The sequence below is a fragment of the Drosophila mauritiana genome, chromosome 2R (genome assembly GCF_004382145.1).
Source record: "Drosophila mauritiana strain mau12 chromosome 2R, ASM438214v1, whole genome shotgun sequence".
NCBI lineage: Eukaryota > Metazoa > Arthropoda > Insecta > Diptera > Drosophilidae > Drosophila > Drosophila mauritiana.
Genome location: NC_046668.1, coordinates 16209137 through 16226577, shown reverse-complemented (window position 1 = coordinate 16226577; position 17441 = coordinate 16209137). Strand labels below are relative to the sequence as shown.

The 17441-nt window shown below is 42.1% G+C and overlaps 3 protein-coding genes across 6 annotated transcripts; all 3 read right to left on the bottom strand.

Annotated features, from left to right (window-relative positions):
• Positions 1 to 53: 53 nt before the first annotated feature.
• LOC117138670 (calcium release-activated calcium channel protein 1) lies at positions 54 to 16387 on the bottom strand. 4 transcript variants are annotated; one of them, XM_033300921.1, is made up of 4 exons: positions 16225 to 16387; positions 8925 to 9333; positions 2490 to 2645; positions 56 to 1102 (listed from the first exon to the last, which is right to left on the bottom strand). In XM_033300921.1, the coding sequence occupies exons 2-4, from the start codon at positions 9291 to 9293 to the stop codon at positions 566 to 568; spliced, it is 1062 nt and encodes a 353-aa protein (XP_033156812.1). In that variant the 5' UTR covers positions 9294 to 9333; positions 16225 to 16387; the 3' UTR covers positions 56 to 565. The 4 variants fall into 4 exon arrangements, with proteins under 4 accessions (XP_033156809.1, XP_033156812.1, XP_033156811.1 ...); XM_033300920.1 differs by lacking the exon at positions 16225 to 16387 and adding an exon at positions 15836 to 15854; XM_033300919.1 differs by lacking the exon at positions 16225 to 16387 and having other exon boundaries at positions 8925 to 9488.
• Positions 6112 to 7057, bottom strand: LOC117138671 (trypsin-1). The gene is made up of 2 exons (XM_033300923.1): positions 6563 to 7057; positions 6112 to 6465 (listed from the first exon to the last, which is right to left on the bottom strand). Exons 1-2 carry the CDS (start codon positions 7055 to 7057, stop codon positions 6112 to 6114), a joined length of 849 nt encoding a protein of 282 aa, XP_033156814.1.
• On the bottom strand, positions 11833 to 13582 carry LOC117138673. Its single transcript, XM_033300924.1, has one exon. It carries the CDS (start codon positions 12851 to 12853, stop codon positions 12104 to 12106), a length of 750 nt encoding a protein of 249 aa, XP_033156815.1. The 5' UTR covers positions 12854 to 13582; the 3' UTR covers positions 11833 to 12103.
• Positions 16388 to 17441: the final 1054 nt, after the last annotated feature.

The following is a 17441-nucleotide window of genomic DNA, read 5'->3' as shown; positions in this document are numbered from 1 at the left end:
TATCAAATTGTCTCTAAAATCCGCATGTATATAAATAAAACTCCAACACCATATATATATAGAAAAATCTTTTAATCATAAATTATATGGTATAAATTACAGCGCGGTTTCGCTTACACAATTGGCTTAACATTAAATTAGGGGCTAAGACAATCAACTTGTGTCCAAGCTGCTCTTAAACGTAAAAAAGGGAAGACTGCCTAAGGATGCTTGCAAAAAAATCCGGCATGGCATACAATTTAAAATACACGCAATATAAATATGTAACAAATATCAGCTAATTTATGAGGAATATTCATCCGAAGTATTGCTTTAATTGGGGTCTTGTATCATTGTCAATATCCGTGCTAATCCGTAATTGCCATAAGTAAAATAAAGGACTACAGCACACGCAATACAGTTCACGTATATATATATATTATAGTAGATATCTACTGAATTCCGCGTATCACAATTTGAATCAACTACAAATTTACAATATGTGTGTTTCACTAAAATAATCTGAAGCTTACCCTGAGCCGCTGTCTTTTTCGTTCGATCCACTTGGCGGATCCACCAAGTGGTGCTAGACAATGTCCCCGGATGCGCCATAGTTCATGCCATTATTTCGTATGTTATTGTGATGCTCCAAATGATCCTGCTCCATCTGCTCCTTGAGCATCTCCAGCTCGCGGATGCCCGAGACTGTCACCTCGTACTTGTGCGACACCAAAGAGCGATAGAAGTGAATGGCGAAGGCCATGAAGATGATCATCACCGGTATGAGGACCACACACGCTGACCACGCCGCCGGCGGACTTAGGTCGTAGAATTTCACCCAGCACAGGATGGCTATCTCCAGCAGGAAGAGTATGAGTCCCAGCAGCGTGGAGAAGGCCCACGCCGTTTCAATGTACCAATGGAGGCGCTCGTGCGGCGATTCGTGGACCAGGGAAATACTGTGCAGATTGCACACCGTCTCGATATTTGGCAGGATACAGGTGCTGATCATCAGGGCCAGCATGTGCACCGCCACCAGGAGGGTGGTGCAGATGGCGAAGGCTATCAGCATGCCCGGTGGTACGTTCGTATCGTGATCCAGTTGCACCTCCACCATCGCCACCTGTGGTGAATTGCAAAAGAAAAGAAAGTCATTAATGATGTTTATTTAGTTTTTGGTTCGAAATCGAAACGATTCCCCGGCATTGCCTCTATTATTATTAGCCATTTCTCGCGAGAACATTGCAAAATTGGCAAATAAGCCACTTTTCTCTTATATTATGTGGTCTGAATGGACTAATTTATCTGATCCGCCTCTAATGCCCCGCCTCCCTTTCTTCAATATGCTAGGTGTACATGTGGAATGCATAACAAGTTGATGAACTAAGAAAAAAAAGCGAATCATAAATACCTCGCCACTTAATTAATTAATAATTAATAATTCAGCAGCTGCAATTTCTAATTTATTTATTTAATATTATATCTTATATTACTATAATTTAATAATTTATCTATATTTTACTGTGTCGTGTGTGGAATTGCTAGACAATAAGTGGGAATTTTAAAAATGCTGGGAAAGCAACGAATGCATCACGATGATTTGCCTTGCATGTGAGTTTTCCCTGTGATATTTTCTCCTATTTCAGCAAAACTGCTACAATATTGCAATAGTCTAAACTACCCATAATTAATGGGTGAGAAATATATCGAGTATATGCACGGCAAACAGCTAACAGACTTGTTTGGCCAAGATCTAATCTATCTAAATCTATTTCGTTGGCCCTCAATTTGTTGCTGCCGGCATCGAAAATAATTATGTTGGTAAGCATTATTATACGGCTAATTATTGATGTATGATATATATATATATATATATTCCTATATCCCTGTCATGTTTGAAATTACTTAAATGCAACTGCGAGCAGGTTAATAGGCACTCAAACGGAACAAATAACAGATTGCATTGCGCTGCGCGATTCGCCAAGTGGAAACTCTTATTATAAAATAACAATAATTATTTTGTTGCAGTGTATGCCATGTTCGTGGTGGCATTTTCCGTCTTTTGTGCTGATCAACAAAAATGCAATGTCCAAATAAAAAGATTATGCCAGCATTTCCGACCCTGCACATTGAGTTGGCTTAATGTTTAAAGAAAAACATATAACTATAAACAACTAAGGGCAAAAAAGTAGTTAAATTGTAGTACACAAAATAGCAATGCATTTGTAGTGCCTAATAATTCCTAATGGTTTCATTTTAATACGCATAAATGCTGAACTTAATGTGGTTTTTGCGCCAAATCGCTTTTCCTTCGAAATGTAATTCATAATGGATTTTTATCTACAAGTTAATTGCTCTTTAAGAGATTCAGTTGCTTTAATATTTACGTTTATTAATTCTAAAACAATGGTTGTCAACATAAAACCCCGTTTGCATAGTAGAAAGTCTAAATAGTTAAGAGTTTAAAGCTACGAACCTAATAAGTTTATGATCAACGAGTTTAAACTCACCATGGCGAATCCGGAGAGCAGGGCGGACGTCTTGCTGGATGCCTTGAGCTTGGCCCGACTGAGCTGGAGCTTCCGCCAGGACAGGTAGGTGGGCGAGTGGAGATCCTCGCCGGACTGCGACATGCTGCTGCTGGCGGTGCGATGGTGTCCGCGCGGCTGAAAGCGGTAGGATTGATTCTGTTGGTAGGTGCGCAACTGAAAGGGCGGCGGCTGGGCCGCGAATGGGGGCGATGCTATGGAGGCTAGTGGTGCTAGTGGCGCTAGTGGCGCTATCGGTGCTACTGCTGAAGCTGCTGCCGCCGCTGAAGCTGCCGCCACTGAAGCCGCGTATGCTGGCGACCCGTCTCGCTGCGCAGTGAAGCGTCTCGTTTGCGGCGAATTCGAACTGAACTGGCTGTGATAGAGATACCGCGACGACCCCACAAAATTGCTCGCTCTCAGATTGCCCAGCTGGTGCGCGGGCAGCTGGTGGTGCAGGGGCTGGGCTGTCTGGGTTGTCTGGGCGAGGGGCGGCTGGTGGGCGTGACCGAGGCTCGGTTGCGGGCGCATATAATCGCCGTAGTCGCCGGTTGCCGCTGTGGCTGTAGCCGCCGCCGTATAGGCATCCACACTGGCCGCCAATCTGGCAGTGGCATGCAGAGCGCTCGCCAAGGCCGAGGCTGGCTGCCGAATCCCCATGCGGTTCGGCTGTGGATGCACCTGGTAGCGCCTCGATATCGGCATTACATCCAGGGTCTCACTGCTCGCCGTTCGCTCGGTGGACGATTCGAAGGAGCCCTGCTGGTGGCTCAGCATCAGGCTGCTCTGGCTCAAATTGGCCCGGGCATAACGCAGATTGCTCGTCCCGCTGCCCGGCAGCAATTGCTCCTCCTCGTGATCCTCCGCCGGCGTCTGGGCGGCCTCTTGGTCCGCCGACTTCATCTGCTTGTGGCGTCGGGGCGGCTTTAGAGGTATCTGCTCCTCTGGCTTGACTTCACCCTCTTCAAAGGGTGGCATGGACTGCTCTCGCTCTCGGGGTGATCAGATATAATCAGTCTGCTAAAAATTCTATGCCCTCTCTTGGCGACAATAAATATTAGCCCTGTTCTTAGGTTCAGTTAGTATCTAAACTTAACTAAGAATGTATCTTTTGCTCTAGTTCTCAGCAACAAGTGCGCTTCAACTTGAATTTTGATTGTGTATACAGTCTAATAGGTTATCTTTTCTATTGTTAAAATCCAGCTTACTAATATTTCAGTTCTCAAGATCTTTAGCAATATCTAATGTGAAAATACCGAACCTTATGCTCCACAAATTGCACCGAACAGATCGATCGGGGCTGCCTGCCAATGTCTGGCATTTGTTAATAAATAAAAACACATTCCATCAGGTCATTAAGGTCTCCATGTTGGTTATCGACAACGCCCTGCCTCAATTATGGAGCACTTTCCTAGAACGTTTCAATTTGCCGTTGTGTTCTTCACAGCACTTGATTCGCAGTAGTTATATTATTCATTTCTTAACCATTTGAACCTGGGCGTTATGGATTTTAATGGCTTTTCCATGGATATTTCTCTCTCGTCTGGCGGCTAAGGAATATTTATTTTATTGACGACCTTTTACAGTTTTTGGGTCTATGGAATATTAATGTTATTGCTCTTGATCTTGGCGACTTTTCATTCCATTGTTCATGGTTCTGGGAAGCCTGTGTTTGAAATATCAACTTATCGCCGAACTCGTGGTTTAGTGTTATCGTCGCGTTTTTTCTGGATTTTCTTGTGACTTGTTTTTGAAACATTTAGATATATATTTTTTTTATGCTGACTTCTTTCAGTGAATCACAGCGACATATTTGCATAGATATCTCGCGAAGCTTCCGAATGCCAGTAACGACGATTCACTGTACTTGGTTGGCGTAGCGCAATCTTCGTTCGAGAGAGTCCGTTTGCCACTTGTCACTGTAGCAATCTCGTTGCTTTTAGCGATTTTCATTAGGTTCCGTTTCACTTGGTTGATTTTGCAATGCTTTTCCTCCCATTGATGATGCTGAATGATTTTCGCTGGGTGTTATTGTTTTTACTTTTTTGCACATGACAATTGATCAACAATTACACACACACACGCTGAAAATTTGCAGCCCCTCCTCTCTCGCTCTCTTCACCGCAATCTCTGTCTTTTTGGGTGCGTTGAAATATTTACTTTTTATTTATAAACACACATTTATGGTTCTTATAAAATGTAAAATACATGTGTCAATAAAACAGTTTTTCGCAGGCACTTGTTGCCGACTTTTTCACATATTTGTTGTTTTTTATATAAATTTTTTTCTTTTTTTTATATGACCGAGGCCAAGAGTTGCACCCTAACGACTGCTAGCTGAGAGGAAAGCCAAAAGCTAGGAACTGAAAACAGTCGCGGATGCTGGCGACACTTCCGCAAGACACAAAAAATGAAAAAAAATAAGAACCACGCAAGAAAAACGACTAATCGAATAGTAATTCTTGCCTTTGCGCCACGAATTTAATTCAGGTGCGCGGTGCACATTCGATTCGATTTCATTTCTGCGTCCGCGTTTCGCTTTTCGCGCCTCTTGTTCCTTCGGCGATGGCAAGTTAACAACTAACTGATACGGCGGCTCTGCCAGCGGAGCGGCCTGCCGCGAGCGGTAAGCACCGGCGGTACGGCGGCGGTGAGCGGCGGCGGCGACGACGTATATTCAAATTCGACAATCAATTTGAACGGTGCGGCCTGCCTGCGATGACACAAAAAACAACAACAGCTACTATAATGGCAATCGAACTATGACAGTAAAGCCTCCCAAGCAACGAACTTATGTGCGACAGAAGAAACTAAAAAGTAGTCAGAAGATATTAACAGATAAGAAACATTTACCGAAACTAAAAGAAAACAACGAAATAGACCAAAAGATACAACAAATATATACTTTTTGAAGAATAATTTTGTAATTTAAAAAAAATGCTTCTAATAATAATAATTTTTGTTAAAATTATAGTTATTCAGTTGGACTACCAAAAGTTCGGGTTAGTGAAGTTGCACTGTACAAAACAACCATTTCAATGAAAGCGTTTAAAGAGAGAGTGGGTGAGGAATAGAGACGGAAAGAGAGCTAGCTACCAGACCGTTGAAGAATCGAAATAGGCGAAACCAAAACTACAGGAAAACAAAAAGTAACGGGTTGAGAGGGTGAGAAGGGGGAACGGGGAACGGGGAACGGGGCGGGTGGGAAGGGCTAGGGGGCTGGCTAGTGTCTGCTGCTACTTTTGGCAATCGATCAGCGATCATCAACTGATGAATGGGGAAGACAAGTCGAGTGATTAAACACACGCACACACGACCCTGAACTTCAACTATCGAGATTCAATCAAGAATGACGGAATGTCACTCGAATTCACGGACACAGTGCTCTAAAAAACCATATTGTGGGTCAATATCCTACGACAAGAGTATAAGTAGGTGGTAACACTGCTTATTGACATTATTAAACTGAAGTCAGAAACTATTTAAAGAGAATGAGTCAGTACTGCATTATAGATATTTTGAAAATACTGAGACAGTTAGTTTTTGGGATCTACTGTGTATAATCCTTTAAAAATCCTGTGCTTTCTTGTTTGTAATATCATATTCAATCAGATGAAAATACCGAAAAAGATGCTAACACCAGTTGCACAATGAAATAGACGAAAACATTGGACTTTTTTGGCCAGGGTGCGCCACTCAATGTGTCCTCGATGAACTTGCGGTTTCGGTAGACATTGGTGTACACCATGAAGCCCTCATCCTGGCAAGTGAGCACCCGACGCGCCACGCCGTACAGGAAGTGATCGCAGAAGAGCGGACTGCCCAAGTCCTGCTGGCACATATTGCCCCTGCCTGTATAGCTACTCATGCACAGGCAGCTGCTGCAACCAGGCTTGCAGTTATACTCCGAAATCTTCTGGGCTCTGATTTGGATCAGCTCGCTCGAGTAGGGTCCGTCCTGGAACCAAGTAACTGGGTTATCTGGTACATACACCATGCTACATAGAATGCATGAATGCGGGACACCGCGCAGATATATACATAACATAACTTACGTAGTAAATCCTGCCCCATCCGAGAGAGTTGCAAAGCCATGTGCTGTTCAACTCCTTTTCCGGCAGCATCATGGCAAACCTTTGGCCAGTAACGCCGCGATCCAGCTTCAGCAGAGCCAATTCGGAGCACCCACTCATGGTGGACTCGTCCAACACAATCTTCTGAACGTGGTATATGTTCTTGGGAGATGGCTTTTTCAATCGCTGGGGCGTGAAGACGACAACCCTTAGATTCTTGCGATTACTCGACTGGTTTGGGGTGCTCTCCGGCCTGGTGCTCACACAACAGCCGGAGGTGACGACCCACCAGGCGGAGAGCAGGGAGCCGGCACAGAAGTGATTGTCACCCCAATGGCGAATGTGTTTGCGCGTCCGTATGGACACCACATTCTGGTGATAATTGTCCGTTACGTAGAGGTTCCTCTGAAGCCCCTTCTCGCCTTCATTTGAATACGCGGATAAGAAGGTCAGAAGAAACAGAAGGAGGAACTGCATGCCAAATAAGGTGGGAGATACATCTGAATTGTTTCTTGTTTACAGATGCATTTGACAAAGTAATCAGCAGCAACTAAGTTTTTATGAGACATCCTAATAGAAATTATATTATATTCTTCTGGAAACATTTAATACAAGTTCTATGTTGCAAGCAGCAGTTTTCGCATAGATTCTTCGAAACGTCGAAAAACTATTGAACAAATAAACACAATACTCAAATTGTTTTCTCTATCTTTAATCGAATTTTTATGGAAAACATATGGCACGAGGATCATGCTGTTGAAATTGAAAACCAATACAAATGAATAAAAATTATTAAACTAAAATTCAATAGATGTATGTAGTTGATCGCAGGGAATCCAAACAAGTCGTTGCAACTGATTCGATCGAGATGGAAAGTGCCTTCCTTTTTTGGCCATAAACAAATACGAATCTGGCTAATGTTAATAATAACTTGGCCTGTCAAATGGAACCAGTTTGCTTGTGCTTCCTTCAGAATAAACAAAATGTAACCACTTAAAAAATGTAATATAAATACATAAGACATAAGTCCCTGCCGATAAAGCAGCACAAAAAACAGAAGGTGTCAGCTGGCGGTTGTTGTTTCATTTTCACTGGCAAAATTCATATGCAAACACACACCTGGATTTCAGAGACGCCGACCAAGAGGCACCTCCATTTCTTTGCAGCTCGAGTGGTGGGTGCGTGTATTTATTATCGCCGGCGAAGAAAAATAAAATAAAGAACAAACAAAAGAACAGCAGACGCGATAAGAGAAACGTACAACTCTTGGAGCCAATTAGACGCCGGGTTCCACAATATTTCCATTACCATTTGCAATTTCATTGCCAGTGCTGTTCGCCAAAAACAACACTGTTCAATAATTCAGCAGGTTTGGCAGTTAACTCAGTCGTCATACCTGTGATTTATACGTATGTGCGTTGTGTTGTTTGTACTTTCGAGTGTCTGTGTGTGATCTGGTTCGACTTGAAACGTAGGCCGTGATTGCGTGGCTTAATAAAACGAGCGCATTCAGCAGAGACTCGCAAATTCGGATATGAGTAATACGTGATTTATAATGGGACTTAGCGATTAGAAGTCCGATTTATTTATCACCGTTTTCGAAAGAACATATTGTCGCAAATATACGAGGATTCGTAAAATATATAAATATATATCCGACTTACTCACTGAAAAATGTTAACCGACCGTATTTCAAATAACCCATTTTAATAAAAGTTTATTGTTTCCACTGACTATCGATAGCAAAACTCTGAAGTTTTTATCCCAAATTATTAGCATTCTCATTTGAGCCAACTGACTAACAAATAAGACTTGTGTCACTAGAGTTGTACAACAAATTAGTTTATGTCCTTTTATATCGTTTTTAGACACCTAAATATAGCTGCAGCTAAATTATGTAGAATGTACAAATTAAATCTGGCAGCCCACTCAGCAAATGTCATTGCGCTTTCTTCGCTTTATTTTGATTGGGAAATTTTATAATGGTAATCACATAAATGAGAATATTAGAATGTAAACTAATTTATGGCATGAGTACGTTTTATGATTGAAATTGCTTCTGAATATTTACTAAATAATCTCAAAAGTCGATCTACATTTTGTACGATAGAAATCTAGTGACCGATCACCGATCACAGCTTGTGTGATCACAGAGCCGCGATTAAACTGCTGAATGCACCCATTGTCAGCGCGTGAGAGAGATAGTGAGTGGAGACAGAGAGAGAGAGAGAGTTGCGAGAGAGCAGCTTCCATAGCATCGCTTTAAGAGTGGGGTCGTGGGAGTGGGGAAAGATCTGGTAGACAGAGACAGGAGATTGAGGAATTGATTTGTTATTGGACTTACCTTCGCCTGGTTCTGTGAGGAAGGGGGCGGGGGCGGCGGGAACTGCAGCAGCGAGTTGCTGATACTGGTGCGCTGGAAACCTGCGCTGTTGTTGCTGTTGCTGCCGCTACCCGTGGGACTGTTGCTGTGGTGCTGTGGGTGCGGATGCGGATGTGCGTGCAGCGGGAACTGCTGCTGGAACTGATGACCGGTGGCCACTGAAGTGGCGGCTGCAACGGCGGCGGCCACAACGTGCTGGAAGTGGTGCTGCTGGTGATTTCCAGTGGTGATCACCGCTGAACTCCTCGCTGCCCGCGGAACCGACGACGTGATCGGCGCCTTTGTTGGCGTCTCTAGGCCCGAATTGTTGGCCGTGGTCCACACAGACATGATTTTGGGCCAGCGATTTCTCCTGCGGATTTAAGTACGTCTGCCATGGTGCACGGAAAAACAGGCAAGCAAAAGAGTAACGAAATAAGTTAGGCAATTCGACACGTCGCAAATGTTAGGTGTTAATTAAGTACGATCGGCGAGGTTTGAAAGTAAACTAAACAAAAAACAAATTAATTCAACAGCATTTCGACGCTTTACTTGTGTGCATGTATGAAATGACCTAACGCGTGACGCGAGTATATCGATCTATCGATTGCACTAGTGCTGCCAGCCCTGCCATCAGCTGTTACCGATATTTTAAAGCAAAAGGCGCCAAATTTCTGTGAGATCTAAATATTTGCGGCTTACTGTGTTAGTGATTTTATATTTAGTAATTGGTAAGCGACACAGACTAATTAATCATACGCCCCCTAAGGCACATAAATTAATCAAATCGTTTGCAGAACTTTACGCCCTGACACACATTTGAAATTGCCGATAGCAGTTGTTCGGTTCTTTTCCTATTTCTCGCTCTTGCAAAAACAGCTCTCTTTTCGTTTTGGTTTGCTAATTTTCTTTCACATTCTTCCGGCGTAGTCCTCAATTATTTTATTCTTGGTCTGCCCGTGTACTAACATATGTACATACGCATTTACATATATGTGTATGCACATTGCATCTGTCGCTACTTTTTCTGTTTTTTTTTTTGTTATCCGCCTTGAACTTGCAAATTTTGAATGAGTGCGAGGAGTGCGGTATGGTTCTCGCATAACTGTGCTATTCGCCCTCTCTGTCAGTCTTCTAATATTCACACCCACAGTTTCGCAAGTGGCTTTCTTCGCTTTTCCTCCCCTTATTCTTTGCTTGTGCTGTGCTTTGCTTTGGGAATTAATTTTAATTAATTTAAAGCGAGTCATGTGCCGATGAACAGACCTAGAACCGTTATCTATTGGATATGCCCAAAGCGCGAGCAACTCACGTATGTAAGTATGTACATCCATATATACATGTATGCATAGTAACAGTCGCGGCCAAAATTTTAGGGGCTAAACAATAAATGGCCGGTATACCTATGTTCTTCAAAAACTAGAATACAATTTTTAGATAGGATTCTCAAAAAAGATTATAGGTTACTTATGCATTACAAATATTATTTTAGTCTATGAAGAATAAAGAAAACTTTGGACATTAGCAGTTCTGATTAGAATTTTAAGCTATATTTTTGGTGCATACTTTTCTGCGCCCATAGCTAACATTAAAGAAATCTCTTTCAACAAAATACAACCCTTTTAAGCAAACCAACAAGTAGGATATCAAAAAGATCTACAAATTTTGTAACACTGACGAAACTGTTTAAACTTCGACAATTATCATTAGCCTTCATACTAACATCTAACAAAGACTGTTTTCTGAAAAAAAGTTTTACATTTTCAAACTTTTTTTTTATTTAATTATATATTAAGTTATATATTTATGTGAAATATAGTCGATATCCCCTAATATAACTGAACAATTACTTGACCTATATGTCTGCCCGTAGCTGTATGCGGACGTATTAGAAATTCCTTGTGAACCGTGCGTCGCCTTGAAGGTGTTACAAATGTGCGCAAATGCCATTATCGGTTATCAGGCGGCTATACCATATTTGTTTGGCATCCGAATAAGCGGGTCAGCGAGAGGGGTTAGGGCCCAATAATAATAATAATAATACACATGTGGAGCAAACAATATTTTTGCATGCCCTGCTCCCGTGGTGAGCACGTCTTGAATTTGAATCTTGAATCGTGAATGTAAACAATTGCGGGCAATTGAAATCAATAAGCGATCCGAGTGCCGCAGACTTTGTAATCCCTTATGGGTCTTTCAATTCGCAACTGTACCCGATATATGTACATATAAGTGTTTATTGTTTCCCCTGCTTGGGGCATGCGACTCAAGATGCCAAGTCATTTGGCTATTAATAAAACTTCGCTCAGAAACCGACTTTAGATAAGAAGAAAAAAAATCACAAACAATGCCAACTAATACGTAAATATGTACTTATATCGCAAATAGATTTGTTCAACTACAATATATGTACATATGTGTACATAGCAATCATCGAAATTTAATTGTGACGCAGATTTGGCATTTTGAAGTCGAGAGTTGGAGAAACGGCGATTTCTTGGAAGCGAGCTCAAATACTTGAAATACTCTCGAAATCTTGTTTATCTGAAATGTTTTTATTGGTGCTAATTATATAACGCGGGAAAGCTCTGCTTAATTAAATACTCTGTGTAACTTTTGACCAGTTACAAAGTCCCCTTAACTGAACGGCAATTATTGCGTATTGTGTTTGAAATGGAAACTTCTGGTTTATTTTCTTGGAAACTTGAACATTCTCAATCGATTCGTATGTATCTTTTGAAACTGGAATGCTTAAGCTATTGTTTTGTTTTGTAAATAAACATCTGCTGCGGACCGCAATCTGCTCATGTTTTATGTAAATTGTAGGCCTTTAAACCCGCCGCCTTAGAATATAATCATAACCATAAATAGACCGAAAAACGCCGAATGCTTAAAATGTCTCATAAAATATCATCTTTAATACATGCTTAAAACAAGTTCACAATAGTTGAGGGGGGAGAAAGTACGTATACAATAATACAATAGAACAGATAAACAGCTAAGTACGCGGCACTTGTAAGGACTAATGGACAAGACAAGACGATCACATGGGTCACAGGTCAAGGGTCACCCATAACCCCGCTTGGCAACAATTAACGTAAGCGGAAGTCCTCTAATTTGGCTGACTAACTTATGTTGTATGGCTAAGAATTCAAAGGGCGCTATTGTATGCTGGGCTTGATGGAGCCCATGGAGTTCTTCCTATGATGATTGACCTCGAATCGCTTCATAATGCTGGCCACAATGGAGGAGGGCGGCATGTCGGGATTTCCGGTTAGACCCCTATAGCCCAGAACACTCGAATCGGCCAGGGATCGCGCCAGAGTCAGTCTTTGCACAAAGGCATCCGTATCGATGCCCGGCACTTGCGAGGGCTTCAGAAACCTTCGTGGTATCCGCGACAGCATATCCTCGGAGCTGAGCGGTCCAAAGCCCAGGTTGATGAGTATGGCCTCGGGATCGGGCTTGCGTGCCTCCAGCAGGCTGTCCACGCTGGAATACCGACTCGAGTCCGACTGCACGGATACGGAGCTGTCGCGCAGGAGCAGGCTACTGAAGCGCTGTTGCCTCTGCGCCTGCGGACTCAGTTCGGGCGCCGTGCTGGATGACTCGAAGGACTCCTCGTGGCGCAGGCAACGCGTAGTGGTGGCAGATATATGGCGCAGGGGCGACATGAGCTCCTGTCCATCCGGATCGGCATTCTCCTCCAGATCGGCGGCATATTCCATGTCATCCGTATCGACGGCACTCTGCTGCCGCTGCAGTTTTCTGCGCCTGCGCAGCGGCTTGCTGGGCGGAAAGTGGGCGTTGGGCAGGTGCTCACTGCTGCCGGCCAATTGCTCCACTGCGCCAGCGACGACCTTGGCCCCCGTCCTGCCCTCAAAATTGCTACAGCTGTGCGAACGCTCCATGGCGTATAGTAGTATATGGGTAGTGGGTTATATATGTATATCTACTGTGCGGATATCTAGTATCTGCAATGAGTTTTCTGTGGTCACGGCTGCTCGGGTTACAAGCTAGCTGCTCGACTCGCCGCGATCTCGATTCAAGCTCGGCTTTTGGACATATTTGGTAATGGCCAGAATCAGGGCCTTTAATTTTCGAATGCGTGTGCGCGTGTATCGTATTCGAAATAACAAAAGCGATGACAATTTGTGTTATTTGTTGTTATTTGGCTAAATTGTTTTCTGTTTTTTTTTTTTTTTTTTTGCTCCAATCGCCTTTTTGTGGAAACGTGTTTATCTATATTCCGCGCGTTTCTGTTAATTTGTTGTTGCTGTTCGCATTTGCCGTATTTGTGTGTTTGCCTGTTTTTTGTTTATTTTCATTTATTTCGCTCGCAGCGCGTAGATGCGGAGTGTGTTAATCAGCCGGAGAGCTTCTGACCCCGGATTTGGAACGATCGAGTGTTTTCACGATCGCATGACATTGATATTGGGCTACTTTGTTTGTTGTGGTGAACCACCTTTGTTGGATCTGGCTCAATATTTATTCACATTTAAGTACACAAGTGTTACAAGAGTTCGGAAGTGAAGATCGGATCGATTTGTTATTTTTGCCAACTATAACTTCAGCTTTCTCTGGCCGCTGTGCTAAGCGTCCGCTTCGCAACGGGTGATCTTCAAAACTGAAACTGAAATCACAAGCCCCAAACGAAACGCCCCAAGCACGAACCGATCGGAGCTTTTTTGCACCGGAGCGAAAGAGAGGGCCATACATATGTATGTAGAGTGAGAAATTGTGTTGGAGAGAAGGGGGTGTGGAGAGAAAATCCAGGAGAGTGAAAGAGTAGCGTAGCTATCGGCCTGAGCTGGAATTACTTTGCGACCCGACGACAATTTCCTCAAGCGCAACGCCAATCTATTAGGAAACTTTGATTCTCCACTCCCCATAAATTCTCCCCATTTCCCCACGCAATCACTTTGTCGTCGTCGTTCACTTTGTCGTTCGCGGGGGAAAACCATCGTGCGGGCTTTTTTTCGTATCTTCACGATAAAAAGGTAATACTTTTAGTATTATTGGCACGTTCTGTGACTCTGGGAGTCGTTTCATTCCCGTTTATTGTGCCCTCTCGCCGCATTGCCCTTATTTGCTTAATGAGATACTTTTTACGGCTCAAACCAATTGGCCATTGTCAAGCAATTTGGGCATCGTAAAGATCTATTTGGTCAACTGCTGCAGGATGATTTCGGGCTAATTGTAAAAGTGGATCAGACTTTACGATCGTGCAAGCAGCAGCGAATGGCTTTTGATCTTCGGCTCTGTTTGTTTGAGTTGGTGCCACTCTCGCCCAGTTGCACATGCAGATGCGGAAGAGTCACGCGAACGGAAAACACAAACAGGGGAAATTGTTTAAACCAGTTAATGAGCGGGAAAAGCTTGCGAACCCGAAGCTTTTGGCCCCAAAACAGCTGAGTCTTCCGGTTAACCGACTTAACCGATTCAAACAGAAACGATCTTTCGAATGTGCATTTCTTTTGTGCACTGCGAGAATCTGGGAAAAGGTTAGGCAAAAGATTTTGTTTTTAATTTTTTCTTGCTTTCTCCAATTTGTGAGAAATATTAACACTTTATACGATGAGGCCAGTGACACTTAATGACTATTTTAATGACAGCCCTTTATAATTTTAAAACACATTAAGTGAACTTTCTTGATATCTTTATCTCGATGCTCCCCCTTTCCCAGCCGCAGTTTCTGGGGCTTTGTAATTCACACTTGACACGTTCTGGCCACTGACTTACTGAGCTGCGTAATTGGATCTCGAAACAAGTGGCAGCAACCTCCGGCCCCCCCGGCCAAAGGTTCTCCATCAACAGATCTTCCCCCAAGAGTCTAGACTCTAGACTGACATGTGGGGTTCAAGTGTATCGGTACTCAGAAAGTGTATGCCCGGGGCAAATTTACACAATTCTTCAAAAAATTGACTTGGGCTATAGAAGGCCAGATGGAGTGGAGAAGCCATAAATTGTTGGATACATATATATGTATATTTTAATGAACCCAAAGTGAATTTGTTGGATTCGATTAAAGGTGATCGAGCGAGCGGGCGGGTGTCATAATCACGTTGTGCAATTAACTATCGATGCTGTCAGCAATCATCCGTTGAACAAGTTGGGATCTAATGAATGTTCCAATATGATTGGACGATCGGAGTGGGAGGTTTCGGATTGAAGTTCGAATCTGACTAGGAAATGGGGGGAAATACCAATGCCGTCTTTGTTGTTTGATTAGCACGATCATCGTGAATAGGGCTTATGATTTGTGTGATTCAGATAAGAGAAAGGCTAGTATTTGCAGCACAGATCAGATCCTGGGAGTAACGACTAATTTGGCTTAATTGTTAAGCAAAATAAATTACTTAATTTTCCCAGAAAATCTAGATTTGCGAGTTATGCAAGCGATATGAAACACGAAAGTTAAGCGAACCCGATTCGAATAACAGTAATTACAGTGACACAATGATGGCGTGCCAAGGGTTAAACGTGATTCAACAGGGAATACACTCAGAAAAAATACCAGTTTGAAGTCCAATAAAAATGATGTCTTTACTCTATATTTAATTTGGTATTTTGCCTATATACCCCAAATAAAATGTAGAAGCTTATCATATTTTTGGCTCAGTGCAGTGGCCCTGATCTGATAGAATCCAAAACCGTTAGCTTCGATTCCATCAATGGCTCGCGCCCTTTTCAATTGATAGTAATTGGCATCGAATGGAACCTATTCGTCGTCGGTTGTAATGTATACAAGCGAAAGTGTAAATTGCAATTGAAATTTCAGCATTGTCAAGTAGTTTGAGTGCAACTTGGAATTGCAAATGATCGACAGGAGAAGGGAAGCTCCAAATGGGCATGGATATGGGAATGGGAATCCAGAAGTGGTAGCAACTCACCTGTATTTCTGCTGGCCGAGTCAGACTATTTGGTTTTTAACTATAAATTAGGCACTAACGATAGGCTAATGTTTGTTGTTAGTTGCTATTTTTAGTTTTTTTTTTTTCAAGCACGTGTTCGGGCTGGCAACTTTTCCGGCTTCAGCTGGTGCACTTTCTATGCCATCGCATCATAACACCAACACAGTGGAACTTTCATAAATAGGCAAAGCATCTAAGACACTTGAAACAAATTCAATAATGTGATATTTTAATATATACTAGGAGAGATAAGAAGATAAACCTTAACCATAATACATGACTCATTCGGAAGTGGCTTTTCACTTTTAAATTTAAGTTTAGTTGATTTAATTTTAAGTAGTTGAATAGTACTTTCTAATGGATCTTACATTATGTAGCTGGAACCCACAACCGTCGCGAATCGTTCCGAATAATTAACTGAAGGTGATAAATATGGGTCTCCAACTCGACGACTGGGTTGTCACTCTTTGAGTGCTGTTTATATGCAGATAATCTACTTCGTAGAGCGTCGTCTTATCTGCGGTTCATCAGCGAGCTATTTTTTTTTTTATCTTGTCACTGATTATAATTATTTTAGTGTAGTCAAATGTCGGCCAAATATTTGCACATTGTTTGTTGTGCAAATGAAATGCTTGAGACCCACGAACAAACAGTTACGATGCTTAGAAATATGCACAAAAAAAGGCACACGAAACGCGGCAAGCGGATAAAAATTAATACAAGAATATCTCGAAGCACAGCAACAAATAAAAAATAAAAAAAGAACAAATGCAAAAAAGATACAAGAAGACCGCGCAACGCAACACAAAATAGTGGAAATACAAGAAAAACACGGCGGCGACGAGCACACACGTTCGCTTTTCTGCGAGCGCTCCGAATGAATGAAAAGTTTGCTGCCAACGCAAAGATAAATAAATGCCGATGTCGCTGCCCCGCAGCGCAGTTGCAGCGACGTCGACGTCGGCAGCGGCGGCGTTGCACATTTTGTTGCTGGCCCAGGTGATTTTGCCGTTAGATTCCGTGGGGTTTTCGAAAGTCCAATCAGCAGGTTTTTCAGAAAGTTTCGTAAGATGTAAAGATATTTTACATTTTACTTACACTGATTTGACATTTTATTTTACAGATACATGTAGAAAGAAATATTTTGCATTTCGGACGACAGTAAGGGCTGTTTAAACTTTTGATGTGTAAACTAGTTTAACTAATATGCCCATTAAGTAATTTAAAGCTTTTTATATAGTATAGTTATAGTAAAATGAAATGTTTGAATTTACTACACTTGTCACTTTTACCTTACATCCAAGTTAAAAACCAAGAGGGTCTTTGCCAAACTTATGGAGTTAAAATAATTTATAAATACATACTGCAAACTGTTCTGTTTTGTAAGTTCCGATAGTCCAGAGAATCTGTGATTTTATAATTTTCTTAATTATTCAAATAACTGGAACCTTTACATCCGACTATTATCTTTTCCACTAAAATGTAATTAACGTTTTTATAGCGCCCGGCAATAAAATACAATTTGCTTACTTTTTGTTCTTTATTTAAATGTTGTGTATTCATTATAATTATATTGTACAATTTG

What these genes read in the sequence shown, in the direction of transcription:
- LOC117138673 (XM_033300924.1), bottom strand. Translation starts at nt 12,853, where the DNA reads ATGGAGCGTTCGCACAGCTGTAGCAATTTTGAGGGCAGGACGGGGGCC.
- LOC117138670 (XM_033300918.1), bottom strand. Translation starts at nt 3,485, where the DNA reads ATGCCACCCTTTGAAGAGGGTGAAGTCAAGCCAGAGGAGCAGATACCT. An exon ending in TGCTCTCCGGATTCGCCATG is followed by an intron (nt 1,103 to 2,489) that starts GTGAGTTTAAAC and finishes AATTCACCACAG; the next exon opens with GTGGCGATGGTGGAGGTGCA.
- LOC117138671 (XM_033300923.1), bottom strand. Translation starts at nt 7,057, where the DNA reads ATGCAGTTCCTCCTTCTGTTTCTTCTGACCTTCTTATCCGCGTATTCA. An exon ending in GATGGGGCAGGATTTACTAC is followed by an intron (nt 6,466 to 6,562) that starts GTAAGTTATGTT and finishes ACTTGGTTCCAG; the next exon opens with GACGGACCCTACTCGAGCGA.